We start from the raw sequence: 19,240 nt of genomic DNA, 5'->3' as shown, positions 1-19,240 counted from the left end.
AGACTAGCTTTTTCATATTTCATACTGACACACACCCACACTCACACACACACACACACACACACAAACACACACACACACACACAAAAGACCCTTTGTTGGTGTGCAGAGGGGAGGTAGAGTATGTTGCTGTAAACAGAGAGCCTGTGAAATTGATCAGTACCACTTCACTGTGGTGCAGAGAAAGAGACTGAAGGCAAGAGACACAGAGACCCAAAGTGGAAACATAATTGGGAACTGCTCTCTATCTCTCTCTTTCTCTCTCTCTCTCTCTCTCTCTCTCCCTCTCTCTGGTGCAGCCGTCCCACCCTTGCACCAGAAATCAGTGGCACAGAGAGAGAGAGAGAGAGAGAGAAAAAGAGAGAGAGAGAGAGAGAGACTTCCATGATGATCAAGAGATAAAAATTCAGAAACTGCACTAAAATATGGATATGCACTAAAAATATAAAATGTGTCCCCTTGGGGCACAGGAGGAAGAGACAGGGGGGGAGAGGAGCAATATGGAGCGATACGGAGACGAGTGAACGATGGAGACAGATGGGCCGAGGTAGTGAGAGCAAATGTGGGAGAGAAAAATAGACAAAGAGATAGAGAGAAAGAGAGGAAAACGGAGGAAGAGAGAGAGGTGGAACTGAGCCATCAGCATGTGTATGTTTTCTTTCTTTTTTTTCACCCACTACAGGTGTTTAGCACTCAGGTTTTCAAAGCAACCACACCTGCGGTTCTCTGCAACACACATGCACAAACACACACACACACACACACACACACACACACACACACACACACACACACACACACACACACACACACACACACACACACTTGCATACACATGGAGTTTGTTAGATGGTATATTTTTTGAGTTCTGGGGAGAGTCACACCTGTTTGGTTGGATGTGTATGGTGTTTGGGATTTTTTGAGGGTTATGTAATTGCCAGTAAATTGCTGTTTAGTCAAAAGAAGCGCAGATTGCAGCAAGTCATGCAGGTATATTTGACTGGCTCAGAAGTGCGGCATTATGGGGGTTTTCAAAATTTGGCTTTTTAACAGTGAAGATGGATGTGGCAGTAATACATTACAATGCATTATAGTAATGTGGTTACTTTTTCAGTAAAGAGAAGTGTAAGATATTGCAATTTGAAATTCAGCAAATTCATTATATTTACTACTCTCAGTAACGCTTCATTACATAAACATGTTGGGGGTCTTGTTTCCATTTTTTCAAGTAACTTGCCCAACACTGGTCTCCATATCACAAAATGCTAATATGTTGTAATGAGGCTGCATCCAGAGGAAGCAGTAAATTAATTCAATTTTGGTGCAGAACGGTTTAAAGGAGCCGGCTTTACTTTGAGGATGAAGGCCACACACACACACATACTGTCTGCAAACACATATTTACACACACATAAAAAACTGAGTTCACTACTTCTTTAATTAAAATGTACATTGAACTTTATGTTTTGCTGAATATTATCCCTCCATTACTCGTGAAACTCATTCAAAACACTTTCAAAACAGCTTAACATAATTTCAATCAAGAGTGACCGACAAGAGGTTAAAATAAATGTCTTCAAGGTTCGGTGTAAATGGCAATGTGTTGTTTGATGACATAGGAGAGGTTATTTGGGCGAAATGATGAACTTGAAAATGAGCAAGTCAGGGTCCTGGATGCTGGTAGTGAGGGAAAGGAGGAGGAGGGTTTCACTTATTTTATATTCAACGTAAAGGCTTTCCTTAGGATAATAGAATCCACAGTGGAGAAATTCATAAATATGTATCAATTGACTCCTGTGCTCTGAGAATTCAGGAAATTCAGAAAATGTATAGCGTTTAAGTATAAAAACATTACTGCGACCCAGCTTTGGAAACTGTGAAAATGTATGCCTCCAGAATCAGTGACAGAAGCGATGATGAATTTTCATTCACGTTTCATTCAGAGATATAGTATAACGTCATTGGCGGAATGAGAAAAGTGTATTTACCAATTAGAACCAGGATGTTATGTTTTATGCCTGCTGAGTAGATGGAGTGTGTAAATTGCTTAAGGAACTGCTGCAGTGTTAGCAGCCAGTTCACAAAATAATTATTACAGACAGCATGGGATTTGTGCTTGGAGAATCACAATATGGAGAGCAGACACACGTAAAGCCCACTTCCGTACACACACACACACACACACACACACACACACACACACACTTCCAAATCAACAAAAACTGACCTACACATGAACATATGCAAACACGACCATTCATTTTCTCAATCTACTATTCTCTGCCTCTTAATAAAAGTGCTACACTTTCTGTGGAGCACTATGGAATTTGTGGATTCATCTTTCTCTCACTCTTCTGCTTTTTCATCCCCTTCCTCTCTGCCCTTGTTTTGTCACACACACACATACATACACACACAGGCATGCACGTGCATCCTCACACATGCATGCAGACACACACACACAAACACATTCACACATATACACAGAGCAAGCGTAGGAGAGGGAGAGCCGAATCCATTTTCCCGACATAATTTTGTCTGACAGGAGTGACAGATACTGTTTTATGACTGAATGGTTTTCTCCACGCTATTAGGAACTCATTCTCCCATAGTGCAACTTGCCACAGCGATAACTCTCCCAGCGAGAATGGCACAGAGAAGGTGCTCAGTGTAGGAGCGCTGACCCCTGTTTTCTTTATTCTTGTAACATTCTCTCTCACTTGTTCAGCAAGGTCCTGGTTGATTGTAGCCCCTGAGTATGTGTGTGTGGTTGTATAGGTCAAACACTGAATGACAGAAAGACAGGGGGAGACGGAGCGAGAGAGAGATAAAGAAAAAAAGAAGACAGCGTGAAATGAAATAGAGAGTAAGAAATGCAGGTACAGAGAAGAGCAAGGCCATCATAAATAAAGACAAAGAAAGATGAAGAGGAAAATAGTGAGAGCAGAAAAAAGAGAGGGCATGTTTGAGGTGACAAAAGAAAGAGTAGGAGATGAAACCAAAAAAAAAAAACAAGGGCTTTTTAGAAAGATAAGAAAAGATGCAGAGAAACACAGCTGTTCTGGGGGCAGAATGTCATCTCATCACCAAGTGGCTCTAAATCCATCGCAAAGTGATGATGCGATAGGATTGCCGCTATGAGATGTTATAATGCGGTAATCCCACGGGCCCTATCATCGTAACCTCCCACTGTCCTCGCTGTCACACCACACTGCTTTCCATGTATTGTGTGTGTGCGTAATATCTGGTATTTCATACGGGGAAATTCAGCAATCTGCTGCCTAGCCGGTCGATAGAGAGAATCCTCTCTCCTCTCTCTAGGCATTAATTTATAACCCCTCTTTCTTTAATTAGAGAGAAGGAGAGATAGAGAGGAAGAGGGAAGAGGAGAGCAGGTGGACAGGAAATCAGAAGGGGCTGCTGAAGTCAGCTTCTTCTTTCCCTCCTCCTCCTCCTCCCCCTCCTTTTCCTTGCTCCCATTTTCAACCTTCTTCCGAGAAGAACATTTATCTCTCCACTGAGTTTATTGATTGATCCAACCAAATCAGAGCCACTCCTCAAAAGCTTACATTCATGATGAAATGGATTAAACAGACTTGAGTTGTATGTCTATTTTTAAGTTTCTGTTCCAAAAGGTGACATGACATGACAGCGCTTCTTATTGATACATAAAGGCGCAACAAGTAGTTAAACCAAGCTAAGTAGATCATTGTTGGATCAGCTTTCTGTACAGCAGCTGCTGCACTTTCTGTGACCCACTGGAAATCTTCTGAACTGAGAAAGGAAGACAAGTGTAGAAAAATGTAGCTAAAGTGTTTTTTTTTCCCCACTTCCAACATGAAATATCACTCATTATGTTACACAGTTAAAATACCAGTGAAGTATGTATATCAGCATAATGCACTCAGCTGGGATCTGCAGCTTTAGAGTTTCAAAACACCAGAAAATGATTCCAAACTGCTCGTGGAGTACAATTCAAATGTTTTACTCCCACACTTTTTTTTATATCTTCCCTGGATCCTCTCTGTTTGTTTTTCTCACAAATCCCTCATTCTGTGACACAAGTCCTGTCTTTTTTTTTTTTTTTTTTTTTTTTACCACCTCACTTAAACATCCCATTTCCTGGTCTACCTCCCCACCCACATACTGGTGTGCTCGCATACATGCACGCAGTCACTCACTTGTGAAATGCAAAACAGCTGGGGTAAGACAGATTGACAAATGCGGCCGTTCCCTGGAGAGCGAAGGTGACACACAAGCACCTACCCCTTCACCCCAACACTAATGCCTACACACACACAGACACACACACACACACACACACACACACACACACACACACACACACACACACACACACACACACCCACAATCAGAGATGTAGCTGACAGCAGAGTGAGCTGTTGACAGTGGTGCAGAGTACGCGCAGAGAAAAGACTCTAATCCCTGTCAGAGGATAGAAAACCACTCAAAGCAAAACAATTAAAATGCTAATTTCACTTCCTCCTCTCTGCTCGCCTGTTAATGACTTAGCCAGGCATACAGGCTGAGCAACAACGTGTGTGTGTGTGTGTGTGTGTGTGTGTGTAACAACCATTGCTCCGTGACTCCAAGGTCAAAAGGTTGAACCATTATGTGCATTATGTGTGATAGTGTGCATTTAATATTTTAGGATTCTATTTTATTCACAAAGACAAAACAAAATTTTCTAGTATCTTCACTTTTCTCCATTTGTGAGCATGTGACACAATAGGCTTAAACATCCACTGCTGAATCTACGCGATTTAGCCCATGGATGTTTGTGTTGCTGAGTGTGTGTGTGTATGTGTGCAACACACAAAACAACTTACGCAGTGAAGTCACTCCATTCCACACTACAGCTGTATTGCTTTATGATGCGAGGAGAAAGAGAGAGAGAGAAGAAGAAAGAAAGACTTTTGAAATGGAAGGAAAGAGTGAGAGCGAGGTTTTGCCATTTTCTGGCTCCTGTAACATTAATAATTGAGAGTTGAGCAAAGCCTTGCTGCCTGCTGCTCTACCTCTCTTTCTCTCTGCCTCCCGTCTGACACAAAGATGAGTAAATACCATGTGCACGTACGCACACACACACACTCACACACATACGCTTGCACACTTACATATAGAGACAGGTGTGGGTGGGCAGAAAGCATCCATAGGGGAATCTGTGACATCACAGCTCAGAAAACTTTCTGAATTATTAAAGGAGGCACATCGTTATCATACCATCACATGCCTCTCTCTCTCTCTCTCTCTGTCTCTCTCTCTCTCTCATATATGTGTTTGCATTCATCGCCATATATCCCTCTGTGTGCATTTTGTCATGCATCCCTATACACCATGCTTTTAATCTGTTGTGTTGTACAGCCATACCAGCAGTCACATGTATTATGATCTGTGAACAACATGTATGTGTGTTTTGTGCCCAAAAAAACCATTTCTGTAAAATGTTAACGTGTGTCAAGTCATATCCACTTCCTATCTTCTTTATGAGTTGTTAGGCAACTGATTGCAGCAGCAAGGAAAGAAAAGTAAGAAATTACTTTTGTTCTTGTCTCATCACAATCACCGGCTGGATCATTCCCACTGCTTCCACTTCATGTGACTTAACAAACTGTTAACTCATTTATAATCTCCTTCTTTTTATCCTCCTGTCCTTTCCACCCCAGATGGGGAAACTGGACAACCGCAGCCTGACATTGAAATACCCGGTGTGGCCGCGCTTCAACTCCTTCGGTGACGCTGAGCTTGACGACAACCACCTGTCCATCGTCACTTTAGAGGAGAAACCTTTCGTTATTGTGGAGGATGTAGAGAGGCTCACTGGAACCTGCATGAGGAACTCTGTACCCTGCAGGAAGCATATCAAAGAGTAAGTCAACCGTTGTTTTATTTATGTATCTGTCTGTCTATCCATACATGAATATGATAATCTTATTGAATACATTAATTTAGACTCCCCCATCGCATACTAGTATAACATTTTAATCTTAATTACAGAAAAATAAGTTTTATATCAGGTAAGATGGACATAAAATTACACCAATTTTCCATTTTCCTCAGCACTGTCACTGTCCTCCTCAGTATGCTCTCTCTCATTTCTCTCATGAGCACGGAAAGAGGTGCAGTGTGCAATCTTTGCAGCAGCCTCTGTCCTCCCTCTGAAAATGGAGGCAACTGCTGAACTCAGCAATTTATTTCCTTCCTTACCAATTTTCTTTCTAATGCCCAAATACCTCTAGCGCCTTGCTATATTTTGATACACACAGCAAGAGTGGCTTAGAGTATGTGTGTTTGCGTCACTGAGTGGCTTGAGTGCTATTCAATCAAAGCATGTAATTGGTTTGTAGATGATAACTCAATATTATTTCTCTCCACTGGAACACTCATACTCACGGACGCACTTTGTGTCAATCTTACCACTACGTCTATAACTACTACACAAACACACATGTCCGAACACACACGCCAACATAGCTGATTAAGCGGTAATAGTGTCCCAGGGAAGAGGCCAACAGAGATTTTCATCCAGTGAAGTAGGGCGGACAATAAAGCATCTCCAAGGAGGAACGCAAACACACACACACACACACACACACACACACACACACACACACAAGCTCATATACAGTCTCTGTTGCCACATGTCCACTCACTCACAGGCCAATGCATTCGGGTGCCTTCCTCCCTCCCACAGCGCAATTCCCACTCAAGCATCCGTAGTGTCCATTTGAAGAAAGAAGGGATAGATGGAGGGGAAGAAAGAGGCAGAGAGAGAGAGAGAGAGAGAGAGAGAGAGAGAGAGAGAGGAGTGGTGGAGGGGGTTGGATCAGGGGTGGTGGAGGACTATCCATGCATGCAGAACCACAAATTCACTCATCCAGGCTGGGCCTAAGAACAACCCATACTCACACTCACAATCACACACATACCCACACTGCCCTCTCTGGAGACCCCTCAGGCCCTGTAGTGGTTCTATATCAAGTTGGCCTGGCAACTTCACAAACAGCCTCCATAACATCACATGCTCTGCCTGAACTGTACTATGGCCTGCCTAAATGGGTACACTGTGTTCATGAATGCAGCTATTACAGTTCTGGCCTATATGCTTGCTCTATGACTGCCCCCGCCAGCTGAACCTGCCAGAAACTTGACGTAGTTGTCCTCGTTTCTGTTATTACAGTATCATCATAGATCTCGTTCCCTGCACGGATCCTCTCTCCTCCCTGTACTATTTTATAACTATGTTTTTCCATCATCCATCATAAAAAATATTGCATTTAAAACTACCAAGTTTGCAAACATAACTGTTATGCTTACCACAGTTGCTTCTAAATTCGACACAATGTGCCAGCTGAAAAATAGATAGATAGATAGATAGATAGATAGATAGATAGATAGATAGATAGATAGAGGGGTAAGACAAATAGATATTGCATTACAGAAGGAACTGTCAAAGTTTTTATTTTAGATTGATTAGGAAACAAGACCCATACTGTTCACATACTCTGGTAATGAATTACACTGATTTTGTTGACATATGGTATGTTTGTAGGGACATTTAAATGCAAATGAGCTTATTTAATTCATTTTAAATTGTCTCCAGCAGCTGCTATAGATGATATCTGGTTATATCTGTAGAAAATTACCCTGGGCGGTCTCACAAAAACTCATTCACAACCGGTGACAGACCTGCGCTTGTCTTCTTTTTTTTTTTTCTTCAAATGAACCTTTTCTCTCTTGTGTAAAACTATTGGGCCATAAAAAGTAAATTCCTTTTCAGTTTGAAGACAGGGAGAAATTCCACTTGGGGTGACATTCGTTTGACAGATCGATGGCGACTAGTGAGGGTAACACAGGAGTTTGCACTTGAGGCAAAAATTGGCTAATGTTTTTCCAACACCACAGAAATCCTCCAAAGTGACAGAGTTTCAGCTCTGAAGGTAACTGTGGAGTCACGACCGGATGTGTGAAGGGTCCCCCCCCCCCCCCTCACTTTCCATCAAGTTTGTATTCAGGTTGTTAAACTAAAGGACGAGGTTATCTTCTCCTAATTAGCACATATCTAAAAGTTAAATGAGAGTCCCAGGTGGCTGAAAGTTGATATGCACTTGTATGCATGTGTGTGTGTGAGTGAATGTGCATGAACAGTGTGTGAACTCTCCTGCTCTCAAATTCATATACACAGATGGTACAAGGCTTGCAGATGCAGTGCCTTCATAAACCTCCTTCTCTAGAGAGACACAGAGGTAGAAGGAGCATATTTTTCAAGTCTTCTGATGTCACTGCTGAATAGAACAACCTGATCTTAAAGGTGAAAATGTCCCAGGGCGATATGTGTTCATTGGTGCATTCATATAAATTTAACAAGTGGGATGGAAAGACAAGCAAAGGTTTTGGGTTTTTTTGGGTTTTTTTTTTTTTAACACAACTGTATGAAATGTTTTATTCTGTGCCATTTCATTCATTTTCTGTTACTAAACCAAAAATGCTAATTTTTCATAGCAGCTGCTGCTTCAAAATCATCTGCTAACGATGTGTGTGTTTTGTTTGTGTTTCTGTAGCAACACAACTGAGGCTGGTGGGACATACATTAAGAAGTGCTGTAAAGGCTTCTGCATCGATATTCTGAAGAAGATTGCCAAGTATGTCAAATTCACCTATGACCTGTACCTGGTAACCAATGGAAAACATGGAAAGAAGATCAACAATGTCTGGAATGGGATGGTGGGAGAGGTAAGAGGAACATCTGTACAAGTGTATTTGTGTATGTGTGTAAAATACAACTAATTCTGAATCAGAGTTCAATCAATAAAGATCCGTGGAATCAGACAGCAGGTCAATATCTTGTGCGCAACCAGGGAAAAGGATATTTACAGCCTTTAATCAAAAATCCTGCTTGAAGACTATTGAGCTCATTATAAATGGCAGGTGTATTTTGCATTGGACTGATATTTTACTGCGAAGATGCAGGGAGATTTGTATAGTGCATAGATTATTATTTTAATATTTCTAAATCTGTCATGTAACACATTTAATCTAAGTTTATGGCATATGTATTAAGGATAGGGTAGCTGCAGACAGTTACTGTATATCTCAATGTATGTGTGCATTGAGGTAACACATTTTATTTTATTCATATCAAAGAATACATTGACATTGAACACTATAGTCTTGAATTTGGCACTGCTGCAGGAAACCGCCAAAACAAAACAATGAGTGTACCCTCCAGTCGATGAGTATTTTAGAAAGAGTGTGAGCATGATGTGTAATGGTATTGACTGGTCTCCACTTTTAGTTTGCAGCCCATTTAAATTTGATAATCCCAGCCAAGAGGAAATTAGAATGTTTAAGTGACAGGGCATTCTGTGTATCAGACAAAATGTACATTCAAAAATGAAGCTTTAAGTTTTAACTTTGCAAAACTGTTGCGGAATGGAGAAAAAAAAGTGCTCACCTTTGAGGCTTTGGCACCAACTGTAAACGCTAAGAAAGTAAACAAATCTTAGCTACTCCTGCAGAAAACTCCTTTGCATATCTTTTATTACCAGCTTCACCTTGAAGGTGAAGTCCCAGAGTTCATTTGAGGACTGTAAACTTTATTGCTGTCTATATTTTTTATGGCAGACCTTATTCCCTGAGCTGAATTTTATCTGGCATTCATCTTACAGTATTTAGCGGTGACTCCCACTTGCATATTGATTATATTGATTAGAATGACTTTATTGATGTACAGTCAATAGAATTCATTTTCTGGTGCACGGATATATTGTAAGCATTTATTTTGGCTTCTAGTTTTGACTGTATTATAGTGAAAAACAATTTTTATTTGCAGAGACTGAAGAAAATAACTAAACATGTTTTTTTTTAGACACACATTGAACCATATAATGTAAATTGTCTTCTTCTTCTTCTTTTCTTGTGTCCCCCTCTCGGCCATTTCTCCATTTTAAACGTGATCTATACATAATCCTTCTCTCACTTTCAACCTATTTCACCCTCTCCTTACATATCTTGTCTTCTCACCTTTTTTCATCCTCTTCCCTCTCATCCTGACAACCTTGCTTGTCAACCCCCTCTCCCTCCATTTCTTTTTCCTCCTTCTTTGGATTCATCTCTCACTCACTCCTCCCTCTTCCGCTATCCCTCACGCACTTTTCTTATCCATCCATCCTTCCTCCCTCTCTTTGTCCCTGTGTTCATCCCTCTCCTCCACCTCCCCTCCTCAGGTGGTCTATAAGAAAGCCGTCATGGCCGTCGGATCTCTGACGATCAATGAGGAGCGTTCTGAGGTCATCGATTTCTCCGTCCCGTTCGTGGAAACCGGGATCAGCGTCATGGTCTCCCGTAGTAACGGAACCGTTTCCCCATCAGCCTTTCTCGGTAACTGTCACCGAACAACTGTTGCTTTGTTGCTGGACTCAGGAGGGAGGGAGAGGAAGATCTGTCTTGTTTGCTTTTTCGGTTTGTGTGAGTGTAGAAGGGTATTTGTTTTGGGTGTGTGTGTGCGTTCCCTGAGATACAGAGCTGACAACACAATTCAGTTCTATTACACAGCTGTCAATACTTGCTCTTTCATCGGAGGGATTTAGCTCAACTCCTACTTCCTGTCACAATGACTCTCACTTACCTGAGAGGGACTTAACCACAGGATTTTAACCTGAGCGACCATGTATATCCCTGTTTTGGCTGCTCAGTCACGTTCATTTGACGCGTAGTGCTTCAGCATCTATATCCAAGTTCCTGCACTCACGCATAACGTATGAGGCCACAGACACCAAGGCACACACTGGCGCAAACACACACAACCAGCTGATTTGCACAAGCATAAGACTGCAGAGAGAAACACACACACATGTCAGCAGACACAGGCGCACACACACACAGGAACACACATTGACATGTATGCAGCATGCAGTTACTGCTGTGAAAGTGGCAATTATAAGGGCTTAGCAGAAAAACCCCATAATGGCTGCTTGCCAGCACGCACACACACTTGTGCACACACAGGGCAAAACCCTGTGCCAGCAGTGCTCTCCCATATATTAGAGCAGGGTTTCATCTCTGCAGCAGTGTTGTGAGCTCAGAGGGAGGACAGGACTGCTAACACCAGGACTTCCTATACTGTACGCCTCCTCACACTGTCAAATAGATGTGCCTGTGTATATATAAGTGGGGGGGGGTTATGTAGGGGCTCTGTGAACATGCAGAGGTCAGCTTGTTATCCATGTATGTGTATGTGTGTGTGTGTGTGTGTGTTTGTGTGTGTGTGCATACATGTTAAATGTATTCTTGCAGTTAATGGAAAGACAGAAAGAGAGTAAGCATGAATCAGAAAAAAGTGACATTTAATATATAAAATTTAACCAAACATGCGTTAATACTTAATCTCTGTCTTCTTATTTCTTTCTTTCTCTATCGTAGAGCCATTCAGTGCATCAGTGTGGGTGATGATGTTTGTGATGCTCCTACTGGTGACTGCAATGGCTGTTTTCATGTTTGAGTACATCAGTCCTCTTGGCTTTAACAGAAACTTGGCACAGGGGAAAGGTAAGCATTCACATGAACACACACACATACACACATACAAGCAACATGCTTGGTCTTATAAGAGAGTAAACTTGTCTGCCATTTCACCTTCCTCTAAACCGTCTGTCTCTCTCTTTCCCTTGTCCTCTCTCTCAGACCCCCATGGCCCCTCCTTTACCATGGGCAAGGCCGTGTGGCTGCTCTGGGGTCTGGTCTTCAACAACTCTGTGCCAGTGCAAAACCCAAAGGGAACCACCAGTAAGTTCATAGTGTCTGTGTGGGCCTTCTTCGCTGTCATCTTCCTGGCCTCCTACACTGCCAACCTGGCCGCCTTCATGATCCAGGAGGAGTTTGTTGACCAAGTCACCGGGCTTTCTGACAACAAGGTAAAGGAGAAGAAAGAGAATTTGTTGATTTGACTGGCTGGATGGGGGTTTGTTTGCTAGTTGAGAAGTCAGCTTAGATTAGATAAAGAATAGGACAAAAACACTCTGAGGTTTTGCCCACTTTCAAAGTTCTCATTAGCTTACAGTTATGAGGTGGAGATATCTGTCAACCTTTCTCCACAAAGGCTCAAACTTACAAGTTTTACAGTCATAAATGTGCCCAAAGTAGTGACACATAGTAAAGTGGACCTTAAATCAAGACTAGGTCTTTAGTGGCTGTCATAGAAACTAAGTACTACAGCATTTACTGCAGCGGCTATAAGAAGTGTAACTGTGTAATTCATAGAATAAATTATATGTGCATCACACCTGTAAATGTTTAATTGTTTTAAGTCAGTATTTACAACAGCATTTGCAGGAACATTTGCAGAAATTCCATTAAGAATTTGCTTGGTAGTATGTTTTTGTGTTTGGATTTAAATGCTCTAATCATTTGAAGAAGAAATGTACAGAAAATAATAATATATATGTATTTTTTGTGTGTGTATGGTGAACTATTCCATACACATCTTGACGGACATTTTCACATTCTGGTCTCAAAAGCTTGCAAAATGTTCTGGTACATCAACATGGCATTTTGTTTATGAAAGATTTTGATTTAAAATATGATTACGTAGGTGCAATTGTGATTATATGCATAAAAATGTAAGAATATAAGAACAGGAAAGGATTGATGTAGAAAGGTGAAAAAGGTTGCTATGCAGGAGGAGGAAGACAGGCTGAAATATTAAAGTAAAAGGTCAAGCCAAATGTAGAGAAATTGAGAAGCAAAACAAAACAAAAGGGTAGATTGTTCCTGGGGAGAGAGAGACAAATATATGTGAAGATGCGACCAAGGAGAGAGCATTTGAGACTGATGTAGAGGGTTTTGACAACATGCAGAAGGAGAAAGGGAGGGAGGGATGGAATAAGGGGTACAGCAACTGGCAGGAGGGCGACTGAGGAATAGCAAGAGGCCAAGACACACAAGATGGTACAAGACAACAGGCGGACAGATATGGGCCAGGTTGACGACTGAGGTAGGGAGAAAAGGCATGAGGGGGAGAGAGTAAAAGAGATATGGAAAGACAGAGAGGGTCAGCCAAGAAAGGAACCAGACAAAAAGGGTAAATGGCCATCCAGACAGATTTGCTGAGCGAGGCTGAATGCCGAGCCATCTTTGACCAGCAAAATGATGAGGAAAATTCACCAAGGAAATGCTGGTCAGTGAATTTTCCTTAAAACTGTTTTAAGTGATTTTGGACCACTGTGGGGCATAAAGGCTGCAAATCAAACTGACAGCAAAGAAGCTTTATACTTTTCGGCTTCTCATGTTCTTTAACACGTTAGCACTTACACACATTCTGTATACACAACAACATGGCCAACCCACTGGAGTCATGTCACTTGAATGTAAGTACAGTATTTTTAGTTTGAGCCCCAATTTAGTCAGCCAACACTTGAAAAAAATACTCTAGTGCACTCTGTCATTTCATACTGGTTAGGTAGCACAACAAGTGTAGTTTGTGACCTCAGTCCCACCCAAAAAAGGTTTTGATTGACTTGGTTGTTTCTCCAACCATGGAAATATTACTTTGCATTACATTAAACTGGCACTTTCACCTCATGTACACACTTTGATTGATTTTGCATGGCAGATAGTTAAGAATACTACAATACCCATGAGCCTAGGCCATGGAGAAAAAGGCACAGATCGCTGAAGTTGTAAACGATAGCCATAGTTGCTGAATTCACTCAAAAGTGACCCAGAAATTAAGAGTAAACTGATTCACTCTGTAGATGTAAAATCAGTTTTCTCAGTACCCCAGTCTTTAGCTCCTGCCTGCTATTATTGGCACATGTGACCAAAGTTCGTGTGATTGGCTGTTTCTTGCTGAAATGCAACTTGGGAGTCAGTCATGGACTCTGTTTCTGGACTTCTTTGTGTAGTGCTTGAGCTTGATACTGTTTTTCCTTTGAGTCCAGGGCCCTTGTTTTCTTTAGTTTTATCTCTGCCTTGCTTTGGTTTTATTCTTGACAGTGTAACAAAGGTTACAATATTGTAACACTAATTCTATAAGCACAGGCAGAGTCCTCTACTTGACTCTATGGGTAATACTCTCCTCCAATCACACACATGCAATCACCCACTGAAATTTGCATGTACGTAGCTGGCCAATCAGGACACACCTACCGATTCTGTGTGTCTCACACAGTATATAAGGCAACGCCTCATTGCCATGTTCACCCAGAGACCACTTCAGCGGATGGCATAGGAGTGGCAGGGTACATAGGTAGAGGGTTCCACCTGTGCTTATAGAACTTGGGTTACAATATCATAACCTTTGTTCTATCTCAAACAGGCTCTGCCCTCTATTGGACTGGATTTTTATAGTTGGCGGAGCGGGATGAATGTTTGCCCTGCCGCGACATCAGACTGCCTCACTTAGCCCTACTGGCTATAGGTTAGTTGCCGCAGCCCTCCTACTAATTTATAATCCCAGTTTAAGCAGAGCAGTAGGGGGCCCAACCCAGCCTGGTAACATGTACATAAACTGAGTGAAACCATGGCCTAACCTCACAGGGGTCATAGGTCAAACACCAGACACCCTGTACACCCCATTCACTGAGTCATCTTGGATCATGGGAGCAAGTGTATAATTATCCGCAGAGGGGATGGGGGTCAGGTGTCCCACAGCTGACACACACACTACCCTTCTCACAAGTCCTGAGTCATACCTGCACTGACCTTGAAAAGAAGCCTGTCATGTCCGAGAGAAAGAACCTTATGAACTGACAAGGCATAGCCCAAGACGCTGCCGTGAATATGTCCTCGACACTCACCCCACTGAATAAGACTGTAGACTCGTACCACAGTGGGGGGGTCCTTACCGGCCTGCCTGTAAGCTTGGGAGATGCACTCACAAAGCCAACTACCTAGGATAGGGCTTTACTGCTCACTCCCTCTCCATAGCACACGAACAGCTGTTCAGTGCGCCGAAAGGGGGCTGTGCGTTCAACATAACATGCCAACGCACATACTGGGCACAAGAGGTGCAGTTTTGCCTCCCTGGCATCCCCATGGGGTGGAGGACAAAATGCTTCTTGCTGAATAGTTCTCGACCTAAATGAACCCACTGCACATGTCAGGGGAACCAATCTCCTTTCCTTGCACCAGCGTTGGAATCCTAACCATTTCAGCCTGTCCCTCTCAGGAGCCAAACTTGGAGAGGTTGGCCCAATGTGGGCAGCGTGCCTATTGAGCCCGCCTCCTGGAACAGAGTCTCCCAAACTTGGGGGATGGACCAGGGCTGGGCCACCAACATCTGGGTAATCTATGTGTACCGCAGCGCTGAACGGCAGTCGAGGTTGATCAGGATGACTGACAGCTGCTCTTGTCTCACTCTCCTCAACATAGGGGGAATGAGACCAAGAGGAGGAAAGGCATAAAGGAGCCTCTCTGGCCATGGCATGTGTGCAAATGCATCCACCCCCAGGGGTAGATCATCTTGCAGCATCAGGGAGAACCAGAGCGGGTAGTGGGTGTTGTTTCGACTGGTGAACAGGTCCATTTCCACTTTCCCAACCTGTTTCCACCTTGGGATGCAGCACCCACTTGTCTGCCAGAGGGACACCTCTCGACATGAGGTTGGCGCCCCTGTTCTCTAGAACTGGAATGTGGAGGGCTCTCAGAGACAGGAGGTGTTCTGAGGCCCACACCAACAGGTTCTCCACCATCTTCAACAGGGCTGTGGATTGGAGTCTGCCCTGCCTGTTGATGAAGGCAACTGTTGTGTGGTTGTCTGTTCTCACCAACATGTGTCTCCCCTGAACCAGAGTCTTGAAGTACTCAAGAACCAGGAGCAGCCTGAAGTTCAAGCAGGTTGGTCTGTCAATTTTCTCCTGAAGGCCACACACCACCTATTGCTCTCGCCAGACAAGTGCTCCCCCACCCCAATCAGGGATGCATCTGTGAACACTGCTATTCAGGAGGTCACTCAGTTCAGTGGTGTTCACATCAACAGATGCTGTGGGGACCCCCAGTAATGCAGGGTGTCCCACACTGATGAAGGAACATTCAAATAGTAGTGTTTGTGCCTCTTGGGATCCATACGCAGGCTGGCAAACCACTCTGGCGCATGTACAGGAGTCGGCTGCGTCAACTCAGTGTTGGGATGACAGCCTGCCTCCACATGGCCCTGCACTCTCATGAGGGAAACCAGTCCTGCCACTGGTGACTTCGTTTTCAGTGGCTCCTTCCAGGATGCTTCGACACACTGCCAAATGTCTGGGTGAGGAGGCGAAACAAAGGCAGGTTGAGCAGGATGAGCTGGGCTGTAAAAGCCTAGAGACAGCCCTACAACACTCTACTACAGTTTTTGGAAAATCGTGGCGAACTGAAGTTGGCGGTGGATTTCTGAAGGTCAGTGATGTTGCAGACACAGATGAGATGTTGTCGTCATCATCCATTGGTGAAGCCGCTCAGAGAGTCTCAGCCGAGGTGTCTAGTGGCAGCGGCGGAGGGCTGGATGAAGCGGTGAACTCATCTTTGTGTCTTTGTGGAGAAGTAAGATCAGTGAGCTGATTCACCATCACTGAAGAGAAGAGGATGAGAGTGGCAGTGAGGAGCTGTGTGAGACACAAGGATTGGTAGGTGTGTCCTGATTGGCCGGCTACGTACATGCAAATTTCACTGTTTGCATGTGATTGGAGGAGAGTATCACTTCAGCAGAGGGCAGAGCCTGTGTGAGATAGAGCCTTGTGTTTCTCATGTGTTGCTGTAGACCTGCTCACCTGCACACCTGTGCAGTGTTTAGTCTTGTTAGCCTAAACCTTTTTGTTGCCTGGCACACCCTTCTTCATTTGTTACCAATCCTTGTGTTTCCCTCCTTTTCCAGTGCCTTGCCCACTCCAGCTGTATCTTGTTCTGTGATTAGTTCTTTGTGTATTTATACGTCTATTCTTTGAGTTCTTTGTCAGTTTGTGATTGATGTTTCCCAGTGTTTGCAGCTGTTATTTTTTGCTCCTTGTGTTTTAAGTCAGCCAGTTCTGTTTTTCTCTTTGTCTGCCGGTAACCAGAGCCTGGTAAATAAATAATTATTTTCTTCAGCTACTGTCACCTGCTTGTTGTCTCTATATTTGCCTGCACAGAGTTGTTGTTAACTTCTACCCCCAAATTTTTATTTAGTCTCGTACCTTATACTTTTACTAAAGAACCAGATATTTTCTAATGCAGTTATTTAACTTTTGTACTGATGATTTATCCAGGAGAGTTTCATGCTGTGTGAGTTATGTAATATTGTATATGGGAAAAATTAATGGGATTTTTACTTCCGGAAACAAGGGTGCCCGAAATAGCTCCTCCAACTTTGCGAAACACTATGATAGTTTTGAATGTTGATGTTTAGTAAGTATGGCATTTACCATCTTAGTTTAGCTAGTTAGCATGCCAATATTTGCTAATTACCAAGAAAGACAAAGAGCAATTGAGGCTAATGGGAATGTCATTAGCTTGGCAGGTATTTGGTTATCATAAAAGTATTGGGTACACAGATATTTTGACCAGATGATGCCACCAAAGGAAAGTCATCTGAGTTTTTACAATTCATACTCTGGGTACAATGGTTGTCAGCACAAATTGTCAGTCCAAACACAGCCCAAAAATGTCATGGTGGCGCTAGAAGAGAAGTCAGGGGATCTCCAAAGTCATTTGAATAGATCGTCTAGTAATGATGAACATCTGTGTAGAGATGAAGATCGTGTAGATAAGATATTTCACTGAATAAATGAAAATTTTGACCTGCTGTTAGAGGATAAGACGACAGACTACCACAGTGATTAGAATTGATCTTCTGGGGAGCTTGAATATCTGTGGTAAACTGCATGGAAATACATCCAATAGTTGTTGAAATATTTCACTCTGATCCAAAAATGTCAACCTCATGGTGTCACAGGAAAAGTCATGGGATCACCAAAGTTAGTAACATTCATCCTCTGGGCATCATGAATATCAGTACAAAATTTCATAGCAATCCACCCCGTGGTTGTCAAGATATTTTAGTCTCGACCAAAGTGGTGGACCGACAGACTGAGATTGCCATCCCTGGAGCCATGCCACTTAGCATGGCTAAAAAAGCCTATAAGTAAAAAGTAGTAAATGCATCTTATATCTGCAGTGATTGATGCATCAAAGTCTCTACACACGTACCCTTGAGAGTAGATGTGCCTGTCTGAACACATATAAGTATGTATGTTGAAAAATGCATTGAATATTTTGCTTTTACATTTGGAGCAGTATTAGGATTGCGTTTGAAAGGCAGTTGTAAAATTGCTTTCAGGTTCAAAGAGCAGCTTTGATGTTTGTGGAGATGCAAAGAAAGAAAAATACACAACCTAAATAATGCATGCAAATAAATACATGTGGGATGTGCTGTACTTCATACCCATAGTGTTCCAATTCAACTTAATCAACTTAATCAGAAAGTTGAAGGAAAATATATATAGACTGATTACCAAGTCAACAGGAAGAAGTGCGGCAAGAACTGCAGCAATAATACTTAGCAGCAAAGGTGTCACCAAAACAACTGGAAAAAAACACAAGGATCGTGTGAACACCTGCTTTAAAGGAGAGTTGACACACAGAAAAAAGAGGTATGCGAGAGAGATCTAGAGTCTTGTGACCTTAACACACACTCACACGCGCGCACACACACACATACACACACGTACATACAGTAACATGACAATGACAAAGACACAGTTAGACACATACAAAAGGGAGTCCTTTGCTTACATAACAGCAGAACTTGCATAATAAGAAGATGGAGAGGGTAACAGGAGAAGAGCAGAACAAAGGAGAAAGGAGAGCTATGAAAGACGTATGAGACAAAACAGGAAAGGAGAAGAAAAGCTGAGGTAAATATACATAACAAGGAGAAAATGCATAGGTTAGAGTTCCTTAACCATGTCAGAATCCCATGTAGAGCCCCTTGACAAACAGAAAAGTTTTCCAGGATTTGTTTAAATTTTAAATATGAAATGGTTTGGTTAACATTAAAAAAATAAATGAATCTATCCGTACTTCTTTATATTCTATGTGGCGTTCCCTGTAGGCTCTTGAAAAGTGTACCTAAAAGTATTAGAATTCACAATATCTACTATGCTTTGTAATTATGTGAGAGTACTTTGCTTTTGCTATTTACTGTATCAGGGTATTGAGTACAATTATCTCCATCTGTCTGGAACATAAACCTTCTTCTGCCTCTGCT

The 19,240-nt window shown here is 42.5% G+C and overlaps 1 protein-coding gene across 3 annotated transcripts in view; it reads left to right on the top strand.

The window, feature by feature from the left end:
* The window catches only part of grin2aa (glutamate receptor, ionotropic, N-methyl D-aspartate 2A, a), a 163,409-nt gene that overhangs the window by 120,070 nt on the left and 24,099 nt on the right, over positions 1 to 19,240 (top strand). For all 3 annotated transcript variants that reach the window (XM_044332028.1, XM_044332026.1, XM_044332025.1), the window contains 5 exons: positions 5,688 to 5,890; positions 8,583 to 8,754; positions 10,248 to 10,401; positions 11,443 to 11,568; positions 11,704 to 11,933. In XM_044332028.1, the coding sequence (XP_044187963.1) occupies positions 5,688 to 5,890; positions 8,583 to 8,754; positions 10,248 to 10,401; positions 11,443 to 11,568; positions 11,704 to 11,933 (885 nt within the window). The remainder of the gene's footprint in view (positions 1 to 5,687; positions 5,891 to 8,582; positions 8,755 to 10,247; positions 10,402 to 11,442; positions 11,569 to 11,703; positions 11,934 to 19,240) is intronic.

The sequence above is a fragment of the Thunnus albacares genome, chromosome 17 (assembly GCF_914725855.1).
Source record: "Thunnus albacares chromosome 17, fThuAlb1.1, whole genome shotgun sequence".
Classification (NCBI taxonomy): domain Eukaryota; kingdom Metazoa; phylum Chordata; class Actinopteri; order Scombriformes; family Scombridae; genus Thunnus; species Thunnus albacares.
Note: the sequence above shows the minus strand (reverse complement) of the source record. Positions and strands in the feature narration are given on the sequence as shown.